Source organism: Macaca thibetana, chromosome 14 (genome assembly GCF_024542745.1).
Source record: "Macaca thibetana thibetana isolate TM-01 chromosome 14, ASM2454274v1, whole genome shotgun sequence".
Taxonomy (NCBI): Eukaryota; Metazoa; Chordata; class Mammalia; order Primates; family Cercopithecidae; genus Macaca; species Macaca thibetana.
This window is the reverse complement of record NC_065591.1, coordinates 405,016-423,338: the sequence shown is the minus strand read 5'-3', so window position 1 is coordinate 423,338 and position 18,323 is coordinate 405,016. Positions and strand designations below refer to the sequence as shown.

Genomic DNA, 18,323 nt, shown 5'->3' with positions numbered 1-18,323 from the left:
CCTCTGCCATGTCCCAGGCCACAGGCCAGGAAGCCATTTCCGCAGAAAAGACCACAGCCCTTCCCAGCTGTTGGCCACCTTTGGCTGGGCTAGCAGAGCTCTGGGGTGGAGGGACCACTGTGGCTCTCCTGCTTAGACTCCAGATTGGGGGATTAAAGGGGAAAAGAAAACCGGAAACGCTATTTCTCTCTCTCTTCGAATTCAGGGGAACCAACGCACTGGCAGTCCCAATTGTTACTGAGGAATGAAAAGGGCCTTTGGTGTCTGGGGTGCCTGCAATCCCTTTCCATGCCAGTCCTGGAACCTGAGTGCCCATCTCAGGCACTGAACAAGCCTGCAGCCAAGTCCAACATCTCAACTCAGGCCAACTTTTATTCTTGTATTCACCATTTGCTGTATCAGCTAGGAGACCTCAAAACTGTAAACTGCAATGATAGTCAAAGAGTCAGGTATGAACAAAGGTCTCCGCGGGCCTGGGATGAACACAGCGCTGCTGAGGGCCATGGCCAGGCTTGTCGTAGCCATGATGCTGAGGCGTCATCCATCCACTAGTACTCTGACTTAACATTCTTCCCATAAGAAAGAAAACCGGGTGGTCCAGGAGAGAGGTCAAGTATGCCAACCCCGAAGTCAAACCTCAGCTCAGCTTCAGAGCCTGTCCAGTGACCACAGGCCACAATGTGGTTCACCCAGCTGACTGCTGTTCTGCTGTTGTCGAAACAAGTAAAGCGCGGAAACTCCAAAGAAGGGGTAACACAAGCAGCGTCAAAAAGAGCACGGTCGGAGTCGGGGCTGGCGCGGACCCGGCCGCCGGCTCTGCCCCTCCCCGACTGTGTGGCGAGGGCCAGTTACTTAGTCTTTCTGGGCTCCAATCCCCTCATCGGTAAAACGGGAACAATGCCTACTCCAGAGGGGCTGTTGTGAGAACTGCAAGAGTTAAGGAATAGGAAAACCGCCAGCCACACGGGCCTGTGGACATGCAGACAAGGCTCGAAGCCCATGAAGGCAACCACGCACAGAGGCTGGCAACAAGGCAGCGAAGTCACAGCGCTCTTCCAAACGCGGCAGGGCGGACTCGCAGGGGGCACGCGCGTGGGTGCCACGGGGCGAGGCAGGTGGGCTCCCGCCGCGTCCCCGCAAGCCCCGGACGTCCGCCCGCAGGCCACGGGCCTCCCAGTCTCGGCGGGGCCTCCCAGCGCGCGCACCCGCCCGCCCTCCCGGCCCGCGGCCAGCGCGGAGCAGGCCTCGCCCCACGGTGCAGGCCGCAGACAAAGCGCGTGGCGCCCACAGGCGGCCCGCGGCCCGGAGGAGCAGGGACCCCAGGGCCGGCGCGGCCGCCGCACGTACCCGGAAACCTCGCGTCCCGCAGCCGCTCCTGAGGGCTCGCCGCCGCTGCCCGACCGAGAGTCGCTACTAGGCCCGGCCCGGCCGCAGCCGCCGCCGCCGTGCGCTCTTCGACCCGGAAGTGCACGGCGCCTCTTCCGGGCCCCTGCGTCCCGTCCCGCCCGTTGACTGGAACCACTGGGACCAGAGCGGGAAATAAATGGCTGAAATGAGGAAGGTACCACTCCCTGCAGCCAGGGATCTCGAGGCGTTTAAACGGTTTCCCTTCCACCTTGGAAACACTGTTTAATGCAGGACTGCTGCCCGGAGAGATCAGTATCCTGGAAAAGCTCGTACTGTTTAACCCCCGACCGTGGGCTGGTCGAGGCCCTCCTCCCCCGCGGCCGGGACAGCTGGTACCGCCCGGATCTCCGCCCACCGCCCAGAGCGAATGGGAGCTGCTTCCTGTACGTCAGCTCCGCCCCCACGCCCGCAGCCCTGTCTCTCCTCGGGCCCGCAGCCCCACCCCGCCCCCACGCAGTAGCCCCGCCCCCACACCCTCAGCCCCGCCCCACTCCGCGCCCTCAGCTCCGCCCCCACGCCCGCAGCCCCGCCCCGCCTCGGGCCCGCAGCCCCACGGCCCCGCCCCCACCCTCGCAGCCCAGTCTGGCGCCCGGGGCTCCGCAGCCCCGCCCCACCCTCGCAGCCCCGCCCCCGCACTGCAACCCCGCCCCCTGCCCGCAGCCCCTTCGCAGGCCCGCGCGCGGCCGGAGCACTGGGGAGGGCTGTCCTGGCGTCCGCTGCTACTAGCGCCGCGCTCCTCTGACCAAACACTGCGGGAGCCTTCAGTGAGCCGGTTATTCCAACCTAGCCACACGTCTGTCCGTCCCGCAGCAAGCGCGGTGAAACGTGCGCGCTGGCGAACTAGGCGGGCTCGGCAGGACGCGGCCGTGCCGTCCCGTGTGGATTTGGCGCCGGGTGGCCCTGAGGATGTCGCGCAGAAGCCGTACGGGCCTCGGGACGCAGGCCCGCGTGGCTGCAGCGCACCCGGGGAGGCTCTGGGGGTCCCGAGCAGGCGCAGGCTCGCGAGACCCCCTGGCCGCTGCGGGGAGCGCTGGGGAGGCGTCCAGAGCGGGCGCCAGAGACCCGCGGGCGCCCGGTGCAGGGGCTGCCGGGGCTGGGGCCCGGGTGTGGGAGGTGCCCGCTCCCGGTAGATGCTGAAGGCGGAGTTGCCAGGATTTGCTGAGGACTTTTGGAGGAATGAGGCGGGGAAGGACGAGCTTGAGAACCGACGCCGGAGAGATGGGGAAGACGGGGGAGGCCTGAGCGCGGGCTGGCATGGCTGGGGAGGTTGTGCACTGCCCAAGGATGCTCACTGAGGAGCGTCTTCACGTTTCATCGTGGGTTCCGTGTTTATTACGACAACTACCAGCAGCTCCCGAGGAGCAGCGACAGATGGTGGGGTGGGGGGGCCCAAGCTGACCTCAGGCGGTCGGTCCTCCTTCCCAGGAGCCTCAGCGTGTGTGTCCGCAGGTGTCCCTTTATCTAGCGCCCCTGGGGGAATGGGACGTGCCAGAGATGGAGTGGGCAGAGGCTGCTGCGCTGGATGAAGAGGAATATGTGGGAATCGCATGTGGGGTGTGCCTGAGGACCAAGGCCTGAACCCTGGGACTCCAACTTGAAGAGGTTTGGAATCTGCAAAGGAGACCAGAAGGAGCACAGGGGTGCTAAGGGTGGAGGGCTGGAGGAAAAACCAGGAGAGGGGCTTCTGGAGGCCAGGGAGGGCTTGCACACACATCCGAGGGAGGGAGGGAGCCTGGGTGCAGCAGGGTGGGTCGCTGCCATTCACCGAGGGCCGGCGGCGCTGGGGCCAGGGGCTGGAGTTTGGAGAGTGAGCAGAGAGCGCGCGGGGCTGTGAACACCAGCTTCTCTTTCAGGTCGATTTACTGCAAAGGGGAAGGTAAAGGTGGAGGTAACTGAGGAGCAGGGCAAGAGAGGGGTGTGGTTTTCTGTAGGGTCCAGTCCTACGGGGGCTTAGTGAGTGTTCTCCGCGTGTGCGGAAAGATTGTAATAAATAAAGACACAAGACAGAGAGAGAAAGAGAAAGCAGCTGGGCCCCGGGGACCACTACCATCAAGACGCAGAGACCAGCGGTGGCCCTGAATGGCTGGGTGCGCTGATATTTATTGCATACAAGGGGGGCGGGGTGAGGAGGGTGGATCTTCTAAGTGATAAGGTGAAGTAAGTCCTGTGCTCATAGGACAGGGGGCCCTTCCGTTTTAGGTAGCCGAAGCACAGAGAGAAGGCAGCATACATCGGCGTTTTCTTCAATGCACTTATGAGAAAGATCAAAGACTTTAAAACTTTCACTATGTTTTCTATCGCTATCTACTACGAACTTCAAAGAGGAACCAGGAGTACGGGAGGAACATGAAAGTGGACGAGGAGTGTGACCACTGAAGCACAGCGCCACAGGGAGGGGTTTAGGCCTCCGGGTGACTACACACAGGCCTGGATAATATCCAGCCTTCCACAAGAAGCCGGTGGAGCAGTGTTCCCCGACTCCTCCAAGGAAAGGAGACTCCCTTTCGCGGTCTGCTAAGTAACGGGTGTCTTCCCAGACACTGGCGTTACCGCTTGACCAAGGAGCCCTCACGCGGCCCTTATGCGGGCGTGACAGAGGGCTCACCTCTTGCCTTCTATGTCACTTCTCAGGATGTCCCTTCAGCACCTGACCCTAGGCCCGTCGGTTATTCCTAGGTTATATTAGTAATGCAACAAAGAGTAATATTAAAAGCTAATGGTTAATAATGTTTATAATAATGATTGATAATTGTCCATAATCATCTTTATATGTAATTTGTATTATGACTATTCTTATTCTCTTTTCTTTATTATACTGAAACAGTTTGTGCCTTCAGTCTCTTGCCTTGGCACCTAAGTAATATTTCGCCCACAGTTTTCTGTTTGCAATGAGAGAAATACCAGGCACTTATGGGTTCTGAAAATGCCCCTGAAGGAAGGAGGAGTGGATGGTGCCGAAGAGACTGCGGAGGACTCTGGAGCAATCTACTCTTGGTGGGCCAGAGGGGCTGGGTGTCACGGCGGTCACCCAGGCCAGCCTCCTGAACTCACACACTTCAGTCTCAGTTTCTCAACCTCTGTGTGCCTCTGTGTCCTTGGCTGTGAAACAGGAATGTGGGTGCTCATGGCTACCTCTTCGGTCATTGTGAGGACAAGATGGGTACGCCTCAGGTGGGGTCCCGTGTGGTCAGCGGGCTGAGGGACCGCCCTCTGCCTTGCACCAGGCACCTCCCCTACCTTTGCATGTGCCATGTGTCTGCCTGCTGGACACTAGATGCAGGGGTATCCACAGACACGCCGAGGCTCCTGGGAAGGAGGACAGGCCACCTGGGGGACTGCTGGTAATTGTCATAATAAACACACGCACCCAGGCCAGGCACCGTGGCACTCGCCATGTTATCCCAGCACTTTGGGAGGCCACAGCGGGAGGATCACTTGAGCCCAGGAGTTCCAACATGGGCAACGTGGTGAGATTTCCTCTCTACAAAAAATTTTTTAAAAATTAGCCTGAGACGGTAGTGCACACCGGTAGTCCCACCTACTCGGCAGGCTGAGGTGGGAGAATTGCTTGAGACCAGGAGGCTGAGACTGCAGTGAACCGTGATGGCATCACTGCACTGCAGCCTGGGCAACAGAGTGAGACCCTGTCTTAAAAACAATAGAGCCGGCCGGGCGCGGTGGCTCACTTCTGTAATCCCAGCACTTTGGGAGGCCGAGAGGGCGGATCACAAGGTCAGGAGATCGAGACCATCCTAGCTAACACGGTGAAACCCCGTCTCTACTAAAAAAAATACAAAAAACTAGCCGGGCGAGGTGGCGGGCGCCTGTAGTCCCAGCTACTCGGGAGGCTGAGGCAGGAGAATGGCATAAACCCAAGAGGCGGAGCTTGCAGTGAGCTGAGATCCGGCCACTGCACTCCAGCCTGGGCGACAGAGCGAGACTCCGTCTCAAAAAAAAAAAAAACAATAGGGCCAGGTGCAGTGGCTCACACCTGCAATCCCAGCACTTTGGGAGGCTGAGGCAGGAGGACCACCTGAGGTCAGGAGTTGGAGATCAACCTGGCTAACACGGTGAAACCCCATCTCTACTAAAAATACAAAAATTAGCTGGGCATGGTTATGTGTGCCTATAGTCCGAGCTACTTGGGAGGATGAGGCAGGAGAATGCTGTGAACCTGGGAGGCAGGGGTTACAGTGAGCCAAGATTGCACCACTGCACTCCAGCCTGGGCGATAGAGCGAGACTCTGTCTCAAAAATAAACACATGCATCCACATGGAGACACGAAGGACGTCCTCAGTGAGCATAATCCTTGGTCAGTGCACAACCAACCCAGGTATGCCAGGTAACACTCAGGCTCAGGTGTGAGAAGTATCCCCAGGCAGCTGCCCAGAGCCAAACTAGGCCTAAACTGTGCATAGGTGGTGCTTCTTGAGAGCACGGGCACATACCTATACCTCCAACCTACTGATTCCCACCCCCCACACACACACACTGTCCTGACACAAAATGACTCCTTACCTGCTCATACATGGATAGATGCCTCACACACCAGCAGGCAGACACCTCCCGCATACAGCACCTGCCCTGCACACGGACAGGTCACCCCCAACCACCCCATCACCTGCTAGTGTCAGTGTGCACACACGTGCATTCTGCCCACACAGCCTCACACAGACCCGCACACTGAGGCTCTGGCCGGATTGCTAGTCAATGCTGCCATGTGCTGCCCGTGCCCCTTGCAGACACAAGCATGGCGTGCATGCTCCTGGTGTGCCCAGGGAGGATGGAGCTGGGCTGGGAGCTCCCTTGCTTCTGTCCAGCCCAGGCCAGCTTCTCCCGGAGGGCCCAGTCCAGCCCTTTCCCACCCCTGCCCCCTACCCCGCCATCAGGTCTGTGTGCACATACAGGGCTTGGTGGGCAGTGAGCTCCATCATCGCCCCTACCGATACTCATCCCACCCCCCCCCTGCAACAGGGGGCCCCAGAGCCAGGTGGATGCCTGGGGGAGGCGGGGGCAGGGGTGGCTGGAGGAGGTGGGTGGGGTGAGAACAAAGAGTCAAACCTCTCAGAGCTGGGGGAGGGATGGGCAGGGCTGCATTTTGTATCTAGTGAAGGCAGATGTCTGTGTGTCCCAGGGCTGTCATATCAAACGGCCACAAACCAGGGGCCTTAGACAACAGAAAGGCATTCTCTCAGTCTGGAAGCCAGAAGTCTGAGATCCAGGCTGGAAGGGCCATGCTCCCTGTTGAGGATCTGGGGAGGTCCTTCCTCTTCCAGCTTCGTCTCCAGGCGTTCCTTGGCTATAACTTCCTATGGCCTCCCTCTGTGTATGTGTCTCTTTTTTTCTGTTTTTTTCTTTTTTCTTTTTTTTTTTTTGAGACGGAGTCTCGCTCTGTCACCCAGGCTGGAGTGCAGTGGCCGGATCTCAGCTCACTGCAAGCTCCGCCTCCCGGGTTCACGCCATTCTCCTGCCTCAGCCTCCGGAGTAGCTGGGACTACAGGCGCCCACCACCTCGCCCGGCTAGTTTTTTTGTATTTTTAGTAGAGACGAGGTTTCACCGGGTTACCCAGGATGGTCTCGATCTGCTGACCTCGTGATCCGCCCGTCTTGGCCTCCCAAAGTGCTGGGATTACAGGCTTGAGCCACCGCGCCCGGCCTTTTTTTTTTTTTTTTTTTTGAGACGGAGTCTCGCTCTGTCGCCCAGGCTGGAGTGCAGTGGCCGGATCTCAGCTCACTGCAAGCTCCGCCTCCCGGGTTTGCACCATTCTCCTGCCTCAGCCTCCGGAGTAGCTGGGACTACAGGCGCCCGCCACCTCGCCCGGCTAGTTTTTTTGTATTTTTTAGTAGAGACGGGGTTTCACTGTGTTAGCCAGGATGGTCTCGATCTCCTGACCTTGTGATCCGCCCGTCTCGGCCTCGCAAAGTGCTGGTATTACAGGGTTGAGCCACCGCGCCCGGCCTGTTTATTTTTTTAGAGACAGAGTCTCGCTCTGTCACCCAGGCTGGAGTGCAGTGGCACCATCTCGGCTCACTGCAAGCTCCGCCTCCTGGGTTCACACCATTCTCCCGCCTCAGCCTCCTGAGTAGCTGGGACTACAGGCACCTGCCACCACGCCTGGCTAATTTTTTTGTATTTTTAGTAGAGACAGGGTTTCACCGTGTTAGCCAGGATGGTCTCTATCTCCTGACCTCGTGATCCACCCGCCTCGGCCTCCCAAAATGCTGGGATTACAGGCGTGAGTCACTGTGCCCGGCCTTTCTTTTTTTTTTGTGATGGAGTCTTGTTCTGTTGCCCAGGCTAGAGTGCAATGGTGCAATCTCAGCTCACCACGAACTCCGCCTCCCAGGTTCAAGCGATTCTCCTGTCTCAGCTTCCCAAGTAGCTGGGATTACAGGCATGTGCCGCCACACCCGGCTAATTTTGTATTTTTAGTAGAGACAGGGTTTCTCCATGTTGATCAGGCTAGTCTTGAACTCCTGATCTCAGGTGATCCACCCGCCTTGGCCTCCCAAAGTGCTGGGATTATAGGCGTGAGCCACCGCACCCAGCCTTCTCTCTTTTTTTGTTTTTTGTTTGTTTGTTTGAGACAGTCTTACAATGTTGCCTAAGCTGGAGTGCAGTGGCGTGATCTCAGCTCACTGCCAGCCTCCCGGGTTCCAGTGATTCTCCTGCCTCAGCCTGCCAAATAGCTGAGATTACAAGCACACACCACCACGCCTGGCTAATTTTTTGGTATTTTTAGCAGAGATGGGGTTTCACTATGTTGGCCAGGCTGGTCTCAAACTCTTGACCTCAGGTGATCTGCCCACCTCAGCCTCCCAGAGTGCTGGGATTACAGGCTTGAGCCACTGTGCCCAGGCTGTTTTCCCTCTTCTAAGCACACTGATCATTGGATTTAGGACCCACCCAGGTAGTCCAGGATGATCTCGTTTCAAGATGCTTCCCTTAATGACATCTGCAAAGACACTTTCTCCCAGTGAGGGCACATTTGGGGGGCCTGGGTATTAGGATGTGGATATATCCTCTTTTTCGGGGGGCACCATCCCACTCACTACAGATGGTGAAAAAAGGTGCCTGTGAAATTGGCAGGACTGCGGCAGAAGTGGGTTCATGTCAGCAGGGCACGACAGGAACACGGAGCTGCCCTGTCCTCTTGCCCCTTCTTGTCCCCTAGTCTGACTGCCCTGGGAGCTTCTGCCCTGCCATGAAGACACGGGCCTTCTCAGGGCTCCCACCCACTCTTGGGGGCTCCTTCATGACCCACACGATCGAGATCTTGCTGACCTCTGACCCCCAATAGAACAGAGTGGCTCCAGGCTCCTCTGGGCACCTTCCCCATCCACAGGCGGCCGGAGGTGCAAGGAGCCACTGGGTTCTATTGGGGGCCAGGGGTCAAGGGGTCAGAAAGACCTCGGTCATGTCTTGCTGATCATGTCTCAGTCACCCCAGACTCTGCACCTGAATTTATGTTCCCAGCCTTCAAGCCCCTGAGGACATGGGCTGGGTCAGAGCCTCCCTGGGGCCCCAGCACTTCTCCAGCGGTGCTGGGGTTGGGGAAGCGAGCAGGCTGCAGCCTAGGCCTGCACGGATGCCAACGCAGGGAGGTCATGGGGCCAGGGGAGGACAAAGAGCAGGGCGGTGAGTTTAGGGCCAGGGAGCCGAAGGGGGGCAGCCCGGGCCGAGGACCAGGGTGACAGTGCCAAGGGGGACCAGCGGCCAAATCTCCCTTGGCTGCCACTTTGGGGCCTCACCCCGGAGTCCGATACTTCCAGGTCTGAAGCTGGCCCTGCGCGTCCTAACGAAGGTCAAACTGTCAAGGCTCCTTCGATTTTACACCTTTTCAGGGCACAGACAGGCTATTCTCGCCTCGCCCCTGCAAAAGACCGGCACGGGGCTGCGAGGACCCCCGAGCCCCGTGCAGCACCCGCTCCAGGCTCCAGAGGCTTCCGCGGAGACAGAGCGCGCAGGAGGGACCCAGAGTCCCCAAGGGCGCCCCGTGGGGGTCGCCAGGCAACAGGCAGAGCCAGAGCCCCCTCCTCGCCAGCCGGACGGTCCCGGGCGTAGTATGGGGACCCCAGGTCGCCCGGGGGATGGCGCGTGCGTCCCGAGGACGCCGTGTTCGGGCTCGCGCAGGCCCCTCCCGGGTCACGGCCCGGGATACGTGAGCCGGGCACCCAGCGGGGTCGGGGGGGCGGCCCGCGGGACGCGGGTGCGGGGCACGGAGGCGGCCGGGTCGTACCACCGCGCCGCTGGGAGAGGGGCAGCTCCCAGCCGGCCCTGCCGCCCCACACACAACCGCGGGCGGAGGACCAGGCGCCAGGCTGTGCCCTACGCCCAGCCCAGAAGCCCCGCGAGCCCGGGCCGTACCACCGCGAGGCGGGAGGAGGGCCACCTCGGGCCATACCATCCGCCAGGCTGGGGGACCCGCCCTGGCCCCGCCGCGCCCTCGCAGCTGGCGCCCCGCAGGCCCCGCCCGGCAGGTGCCGCCCCTCCCCGGGCCGACGTGCAGAAAAGAACGCGCCAGCCTCGCCCGCGAAGGGCCGCGCGGCGGTGGGCGGGGCGTCGCGAATCCCCCTCGCGCCCACTGGCTGCGTTGCGGTAGGGCGGGCCCGGCTCGGCCGGCCATTGGCTATGGGACCATGTCATTTGCATACGGGGCTGGGCGTGGGGCGGCTGGGCCCGGGGCGGGCAGGGGGCGCGAGGGTGCCCGCGGCCGCAGCTGAAGTTGGACCGAGAGCCGGCGACGACCCCGCGCCGGGGTCGCAGGTGACGCGCGAGGGATCCCAGGTTAGCGGGTGGGGCGCCCCTCAGAGGCCGCCCTCCCGCAGGGGCTGCGGGGGATCGGGCTGGGCAGGGGCGGCGGGGCTCGGACGCCCAAGTTGGAGGGGACGGGGGTGGGGTCGATCCCTCCGCCCGCCCACCCGGCAGTCCCTCCAGGCGCAGGGCAGCCCCTGCCCACCGCACACTGCGCTGCCCCAGACCCACTGTGCGTGTGACAGCGGCTGATCTGTGCCTGGGCAGCGCGACCCTCCTGGCCCCGTGACCCGGGTCTGGCGGGCAGGCGACCGGCCACACGGGGACGCGAGGGCAGCTGGACACTGTGGGGAGGGGGTGCCCTGTGGACGGGGTGTGCCTGTCTGGCCACCAGGGACGGCGGGTGGGGGGAAGCGGAATCATTCGGGGGCTTTGCTGCCCTCCGCTTACTGGGGCTGAGGCTGGGCTAGATACCCTCTTGGAGGGAACTTTGTTTTCCTTGTGTGTCCAGGGTACCGGTGTGCGGAGTTCCTGTTGCCCAGCCGAAGGTGGCCCTGGGCAGGCACAGGTGTTGTGGTCATATCTTGAACCAACAGGACCATCCTCCTGAGGGCCACCTCTGGGGACTTCCTCCTGGAAGAGAGTGAGGGATTTGGTGCTTCTGTGTGTGTCTGCTGCTTCAGTGGGGCCACTGCAGGAATCGGCGCATGGACCCTCCAGCGGCCTGTCTGCTGAGCCTGCCTTCTGAAGTCCACTGTGAAAATCAGGACCAGGGCGAGTCCGAGCCTACAGGCCCTGTCCCCCCCTCCCCAGGTCTGCAGGAGTTGAGGGCTGCACCCACTCGCTGGAGAGGGAGAGGCAGATTTAGTGGACGCCTGGCATGGACTCGAACTGGTCTTTGGAAGCTCCCTGTCCTGACGGGGTTGCCTGTCACCACTGCGTACCAAGGCTTGGCAGGACCTGCACCTGGGAAAGGCTGTGTGTGGCCTTGGGGTCCACACCTGCAGAGCTGACTTACTGCCAGACGGTGACTTACTGTGGGCCACACTCAGTGAACCAGGGTGTCCTCAGCTGGCCCTACAGAGCACTTCTGTGCTAGGGATGAGTAGGAACTCTGGGCGAGAAGGGCGCCAGCACTGCCCCTCGATACAGCCGGGCTCTGCCCTCTGCCCATACTTATACCAGGTGGGATCTCTGCCCTGCATCGCCTGGGGATTGGCTGGGCTTGGGTCCGCCCTGCTGTGGAACTGTATGATTTTAGGGAGCCCAGCCTTTCCTCACGTCAGCACAGTTCACAATATAGTTTTCAAAGTATAGTTTAAAACTCAAAAGTAAACTTTTCAGCAACTCAAAGGTTTGCTGAGTGATCTGAAGCATTCTGGCAACTTTTTGGGGCCATGGGATTTGGTTCACCTGAAACAGCCAGTGAGACGCCGGGCGCAGTGGCTCACGCCCGTAATCCCAGTGCTTCAGGAGGCGGAGGCAGGTGATCGATCACTTGAGATCAGGAGTTCAAGACCAGCCTGGGCAACGTGGCGAAACCCCGTCTCTACTAAAAATACAAAAATTAGCTGGGCATGGTGGTGGGCACCTGTAATCCCAGCTACTTGGAAGGCTGAGGCAAGAGAATCACTTGAACCTGGGAGGTGAAGATTGCAGCGAGACAAGATTGTGCCACTGCACTCCAGTCTGAGTGGCAAGAGAGACTCTGTCTCAAAAAATAAAAAATGAAACAGCCAGTGAGGAGGAATGCTCCCCGCCTTCCCCACCCCGGAACAAAGCGGCTGCTGGGACACCCTCTTGGTGGGGAAGAAGGCCGGTTAGCTTCATCAGAGCTAGCAGCAGCAGACCAGGGACGGGCACCTAGGCAGTGGCCTCAAAAGGAACAGGTGTTCCTCAAAAACACAAAGGAAGAGCGCGTTGCGTGCTCTGCCAGCTCCATGCCTGCTTCCCATTGGGGGGCTGGGGCATGTGGGGCAGAGCTCATGACCCCCGGGAGGACATGGGGGTGGGCTCCGGATGGCACCTGGTATTGCCCCCTGCTGGCCTGTGTGACAGTGTGGAGGGCTGGTCACAGAGGTACAACCATCCCTCCAGAATGTCAGTGGGGGCTGTGGATGGAGGAGTAGGCCCCTCAGACCCCAGGCCTGCTGCCCAGGCACAACTCACTTGGCCTATGCATTCCAGGCTCCACCCCTTGTGACCCTGGGCTTAGCTCCATCTGGGGCCACAGGTCAGGCAGGTCCAGGCCCCCAAGGACCTCCCAGGGACAGGCGACTGTGAGCCGGGCAGACAGGAGTGAGGTCAGGTGGGGGTTCCGGCTTGCTGACGCCAGCGTTTGGAGGCTTCCGCTGCTGCCTGGCCTCCCTGCATTCCCTGTTCCCTGCCTCAGGCAGGAAATAACCAAGCTGAGTTGCACCTGCACAGCAGTGAGCTCCTGGTGGTCCTGGCCTCTAGGAAGCCCTGTGGATGGCTTCACTGCCCAAGTTCAGGACTTCCTCGTTCCCTTTGTCTGCTCCAGAGAAAGGGGGCAGCACCAGACCCAGATCCAGGGCCACCCAAGAGAAAGCTGAGTCCATCCCAAACTCGCCCACTCTCAGAGTACAAAGACCCCATGATCTAGGGCAAGCTTGTCCAACTGTCGGCCCATGGAGTGGCTTTGAATGCAGCCCAACGCAAATCTAAACTTTCTTAAACATTGTGAGGTTTTTTTTTTTTTTTTTTTTTGAGACTGAGTCTCCACCTATCACCCAGGCTGGAGTGCAGAGGTCCAGTTTGGGTTCACTGCAAGCTCTGCCTCCTGGGTTCACGCCACTCTCCTGCCTCAGCCTCTTGAGTAGCTGGGACTACAGGTACCTGCCACCACATCCAGCTAATTTTTTGTATTTTTAGTAGAGACAGGGTTTCACTGTGTTAGCCAGGATGGTCTCGATCTCCTGACCTCGTGATCCGCCCACCTCGGCCTCCCAAAGTGCTGGGATTACAGGCATGAGCCACTGTGCCTGGCCAACATTGCAATTTTTTTTTTTTTTTTTTTTTTTTGAGACGGAGTCTCGCTCTGTCGCCCAGGCTGGAGTGCAGTGGCCGGATCTCAGCTCACTGTAAGCTCCGCCTCCCGGGTTCACGCCATTCTCCGGCCTCAGCCTCCCGAGTAGCTGGGACTACAGGCGCCCGCCATCTCGCCCGGCTAGTTTTTTGTATTTCTTAATAGAGACGGGGTTTCACCGTGTTAGCCAGGATGGTCTCGATCTCCTGACCTCGTGATCCGCCCACCTCGGCCTCCCAAAGTGCTGGGATTACAGGCTTGAGCCACCGCGCCCGGCCATCATTGCAATATTTTTTTTAACGATTTTTTCTTTAAGCTCATCAGCTATTAGTGTATTCCATGTGTGGCCCAAGACAATTCTTCCAGTGTGGCCCCGGGAAGCCAAAAGATTGGACACCCCTGACCTAGGGCATCCCCATCCTCTGTCCCAGTCCCACCCATGGCTGTACCCAGGTGTAGGGGTCCCCCACATTCTTCTCTAACTCTAACCATGGCCCCTGGAGTTGGGGGTGTATGGCTTACCATGAGGACCAGGAGAGGTGACAGCTAGCCCAAGGGCCCAGGCAGGGGCCGGGCTGGGATGTGGACACGATTTTTTTTTTTTTTTATTTTGGAGACAGTCTTGCTCTGTCACCCAGGCTGGAGTGCAGTAGCGGGATCTCGGCTCACCGCAACCTCCACACCCCGGGTTCGTGCCATTCTCCTGCCTCAGCCTCCTGAGTAGCTGGGACTACAGGTGCCCACCATCATGCCCGGTTAATTTTTTGTATTTTTAGTAGAGACAGGGTTTCACCATGTTAGTCAGGATGGTTTCGATCTCCTAACCTCGTAATCCATCCACCTCAGCCTCCCAAAGTGCTGGGATTACAGGTGTGAGCCACCGCGCCTGGCCAATTTTTTGTATTTTTAGTAGAGATGAGGTTTCATCACGTTGGCCAGGCTGGTCTCTAACTCCTGATCTCAGGTGATCCCCCCCCTTCAGCTTCCCAAAGTGCTGGCATTATAGGTATGGGCCACCGTGCCCGGCCCCTGCCCCAATATCAAAGCTTCAAGCTCATAGCAGACATTTCACACCCACCTGGGGAGGAGGAGGGAGCCCCTGCCCACTAGTACCCATGCCCTCCCTGGGTTGGTGAAGTGGCCTGGGCCTGGCTGACCTGAGTCTGGGACCCGCCCCCACAAGTTCTCAGTAAACCTGACGGGCGGGTCTAGCTTGTCCTGGTGTCCTCAGTTCCTGCTGCTGGTGGGGCCCAGGCAACAGGATGACGGAAGTCAGGTGGGAGGGGGTGCAGACAAGCCCAGGACAGTCAGACTGGGCTGAACCAGCAGGCCCACCAGGCTGGGGCCTCACAGGAGAGCCCCTGGGGTTAGGTGAGGCAGAGCAGGTGGAATGTGGAGCCCAGGAAGCCCCAGCCCTGGGCCCTACTGAGCACTGGTGCCTGAGGGACCCAATTCTCAGACACTCCAGCTGTGGCGTGCCCCAGGTGTCTCAAGGTACTGCTCAGTGGCACCCCGTGGAGGCTCAAGTTCAAGGCCTCAGACCCTGCCCGGCGCAGCTTCAGCACACAATCAAGCCGCTTCCGGCAGTTTATTGAGGTTTTCACGTTGGGGTAAGGGAAGTGGCACACACGTGCTTTTGCCGTGTACACACAGTGAAGGACCCCTCCCATAGGCAAGCACATGCTCACAGCTTGAGCACACTGTCCACGCATCTCCTGTCCCCAACAGGCAGTCGTGGCCTTGGGGGCCTGGCAGGTTCTGAGCTGGCTACGCCCCATGCTTTTCCAGGGTGCTGGCAGACCGGCAAGGACTAGGGCAGTCCCCCCCTGTACCCCAGCTCCTGAGGCCAAACCCAGGGCTTCCCACTGTGTGGGGGAGGAGCCCTCTGTGACCACCAACTCTCCTTCTGTGGTCTGGGCAGGCTGGTCTCGAAGCCCTCACTAGGCTGTCACAGAGGCTGGGGTTGGGCTGCCAGAGGACACCACTCTGGGGCAGGAGCTGCTGCTACCTCCAGTTCTGCTTCATGGGGGCCACTGCGGGAGGACACAGGCTGAGGTGGCTGCAGCCACAGGAGGGCCCAGTGCCCCAGGGGGAGGTGGAGCACAGACATACCCTCGGGGCCTAGGCTGGGCACCAGCATGGGACTCGGGGGGGGGGTGCCCAGGAGGGACTCCTCTCTGGCTGAAGGCAGAGGGCCCTGTGGGTTGGGAAGTCAGCTTGGAGTGGGGCTGGGCCAGGTCCTCACCTCCCAGCCTCCCCCAAGAACCACTCCGACCTGAGTGCCAGGAGGGCCCCTGTCAGGCCGTGGGGGCGGTGGCAGCGCAGCCCCGGTCTGCTGGATGAACTGTTGCAGGTTGCACTGACGGAGTTCCCGGTTCAGCTCCTCCAGCTCCTGAGCCTGAGCCTGGGGGCACATGGGACCCTCAGGAGGTATAGCCACAGGGCTCCATGCTCAGGCCCCAGAGGGAGTGCTCTCCTGAGTCGGACCCTGTGACCCCCATATCTGCCGGTGTCAGGGGTGGGGGAGTGACAGGGGATCAGGTCCCCAGGCTCACCTGCCTCCCGAGTAGGACCCTGTGACCCCCATATCTGCCTGTGTCAAGGATGGGGGAGTGACAGGGATCGGGTCCACAGGTTCACCTGCCTCCCCAGTCGGACCCTGTGACCCCTATATTTGCCCGTATCAGGGGTGGGGGAGTGACAGGGGATCAGGTCCCCAGGCTCACCTGCCCCCCAAGTCAGACCCTGTGACCCCTGAATCTGCCGGTGTAAGGGGTGGGGAAGTGACAGAGGAACAGGTCCCCAGGCTCACCTGCAGGGCTCGCTCTGCAGCCTCCAGGGCCCGGCTCACCAGAGCCAGGCTGCCCTGCACCTCCGCACTCTGCCGCTCCTGAACAGCCAGGTCCTGGCGCAGGCGCTCAGTGGCAGATGCCATAGGTGAGGGGGGCCCAGGGGCCTCCGCTGCCAGCTGCAGCTCAGCCTCCAGGGCACGGGCCTGAGCATCCAGGGCCTGCAGCCGGGCGGCATGCTCAGCAGTGGCCGCACTTAGCGCCTGCAGGCGTGCCTGTCCCTCTCGCTCCCGGGCTTGCTCCCGACGCAGTTCCTGTTCCCAGAAGGCCTCGTGGCCCAGCTCCTCAGCGTTCCTCTGCACCCTGAGCTCCAGGCCCCGCAGGTCTGTGCAGCAACCTGGTGTGGGTGTCACAGAGGCCGCAGGCCCAGGGTGTGAGAGGCTGAGGGCTGGCCCGGGGGTCAGTGTTTTGCGGGGCTCACAGCCCAGCGCTGCCCGTGGCTTTGCAGGGAGGCTGGCACGAATTGGGCAGCGTTCCGGGGGTGGACAGTTGTCTGAGGAGGGCCTCCCAGCCAGGCTGGGCCCTGTGCGCCTCAGGACAAACTGGACATCACTGGCGAACTGTCCGCAGGTGGCCTGGGCGCCCACTGGACACTCCTCTGGCAGCAGCTGCCGCTCCTTCTCCCTAAGCCGCTGCACAAGCACAAAGCGGCCAGTCTGGCCTGGGGGGGAGAGGAGAAGATCAGCCTATGTCCCCCCGACTCTCTGTCCACCTGGCTTAAGGAATTGGGGAGGACCAAAAGGATCAGCAACCAGTCCCACTCTCCTCCGGGGGGTGCCACGGGGCTGGACCACTCTCCTTCGGGGGGACCATGGGGCCGGACCACCAGGTCCCACTTCAGCTCTACCTGCCCAGCCTGCCTAACCCCAAGAGGACTCACCTATTGCTTGGGCCAGTGCGATGACCACTTCCTGGCAGGTGGTCTGCTCCGAGACCCCACAGACCACACGCTGGATGCCATCCACCCACACCTTCAGCTCCATGGCCGCCAGCCCCAACAACATCCCTGTTCTGTGGGGAGGGTGCAGGCCACAGGGTCAGGACCTACCTACCCCTATCGAAGCCTGGTCCTCCTCTCTTCCTTCTCCTGGCCTGCCCTAGAAACGGCTGGGCTGCGACCCCTCCGCATAGGCCCAACCCTCCTGTGCCAGCCCCACCCGCCGGCCACACATTCCTAGGGTGGCGGCCCTCCGGAGCACGCATCCTCCCCCACTTCACCAGCCTACTCTTGCCACGCCCGCACTCCCGGAACAAGGAGAATCATTAACCAGATCCAGGATTTCCTGCCCGCCTCACCTGGCTCGGAGGGCACTGCCCCCTCCCCGGGCGGCGCGGAGGCGCCCGCACGCCAGGCCCCGCGGCCGCCGCCATGGGAACGCCCCACCCGGACCTGCTCAGGCCGCAGAGGCGCTCGGGGTCGCGACCAAGACCTCGACCCTGCAGATCGAGCGGACTCCGGGTCTGAGCAGCCCCAGCCAGCGCGGGGAGCCCCGCCGCTGCCGCCCAATCGCTGCACTCGCCCCGAAGGTCCCGGTCCCCGCGGCAGGCAGGGATGCCCGCGCCGCGACCCCAGCCTGGCGGGAGCCAGGGCGTCCCCGCTCCGCAGGGAGGGCGCAGGTGCGGCACCGCCCCCGCCCTCCGTCCCGGCATCGCGGAAAACTCTCCCCAGTTGGAGTCGGCGCCCTGCCGGCTAGAGGAGCGCCCCGCACTCGAGAGGCCCCGGGACCCCGCGCGGCTCACCTGGGCGCTCGCCAGCCTCTGTACCCGCTCAGGCGCCGCCGCAACCTGCCGCCCCCAGCGCCGCGGCGCGCCCCGGACCCGCGCCCCCATTGGCCCGCGGCCCGCACGCCCCGCCCCCAGCGCCTCTATTGGCTGCTCAGCGCGGGTGTTCCGCCCCCTCCCCCGCGCCCATTGGCTGTCTCTGTCACGCCCCTCCCCGATCCATTGGCCTGCCGCAGCGCCCCGCCCCCAGAGACTCCAGGTGTGGGCGGGTCGGAGGGAGGGGCCGAGCCGCGGTCCCCGCCCCCACCTCCACCCGGCTAACAACGCGGAAACGCGGCGGCTGCTACCCGCGGGCGGCGCGTCGAGACAGGTGTCCGACCCTGCTCCTGGGCCGACTTCGTCAGCAGCCTTCTAGTGTGTGGCGGGTTCCCGCCCAGGGAGGGTCTCTGGCCTGGGATCCCGCAACCCCCGCCTGCGTTGAGGGGCAGAGGGGCCAGCCCCTCCCCTCGCTTCCCGGGCCAGCCTTTGGAGCCTACCGCAGCG

At 61.5% G+C, this 18,323-nt stretch overlaps 2 protein-coding genes and 1 long non-coding RNA gene across 11 annotated transcripts in view; 1 reads left to right on the top strand and 2 right to left on the bottom strand.

The window, feature by feature from the left end:
* The window catches only part of PHRF1 (PHD and ring finger domains 1), a 63,046-nt gene that overhangs the window by 37,725 nt on the left and 6,998 nt on the right, over positions 1 to 18,323 (bottom strand). For 6 of the 7 annotated variants that reach the window (XM_050757840.1, XM_050757847.1, XM_050757841.1 and 3 more), the window contains exon 1: positions 1,348 to 1,484. The gene's annotated coding sequence lies outside the window, so the exon portion shown is untranslated. Of the gene's footprint in view, positions 1 to 1,347; positions 1,485 to 18,323 lie in introns of those variants that run through there. The other variant, XM_050757843.1, reaches the window with a different exon arrangement.
* On the top strand, positions 10,082 to 12,863 carry LOC126935889 (uncharacterized). The gene is made up of 2 exons (XR_007719333.1): positions 10,082 to 10,196; positions 10,675 to 12,863. It is a non-coding gene; the product is annotated as an uncharacterized LOC126935889 (long non-coding RNA).
* RASSF7 (Ras association domain family member 7) lies at positions 14,779 to 17,888 on the bottom strand. Of its 3 annotated transcripts, XM_050757901.1 has the most exons (6): positions 17,799 to 17,866; positions 16,939 to 17,069; positions 16,022 to 16,719; positions 15,485 to 15,613; positions 15,322 to 15,406; positions 14,779 to 15,242 (listed from the first exon to the last, which is right to left on the bottom strand). In XM_050757901.1, the coding sequence occupies exons 2-6, from the start codon at positions 17,060 to 17,062 to the stop codon at positions 15,214 to 15,216; spliced, it is 1,065 nt and encodes a 354-aa protein (XP_050613858.1). In that variant the 5' UTR covers positions 17,063 to 17,069; positions 17,799 to 17,866; the 3' UTR covers positions 14,779 to 15,213. The 3 variants fall into 3 exon arrangements, with proteins under 3 accessions (XP_050613858.1, XP_050613857.1, XP_050613859.1); XM_050757900.1 differs by having other exon boundaries at positions 14,779 to 15,406; positions 17,799 to 17,888; XM_050757902.1 differs by lacking the exon at positions 15,322 to 15,406.

Coding starts and splice junctions, on each gene's coding strand:
- RASSF7 (XM_050757900.1), bottom strand. CDS start 17,062: ATGTTGTTGGGGCTGGCGGCCATGGAGCTGAAGGTGTGGGTGGATGGC. Junction 16,720..16,938: donor CGCACTGGCCCAAGCAATAG/GTGAGTCCTCTT, acceptor TCTCCCCCCCAG/GCCAGACTGGCCGCTTTGTG. Junction 15,614..16,021: donor CTGCAGAGCGAGCCCTGCAG/GTGAGCCTGGGG, acceptor ATGTGCCCCCAG/GCTCAGGCTCAGGAGCTGGA.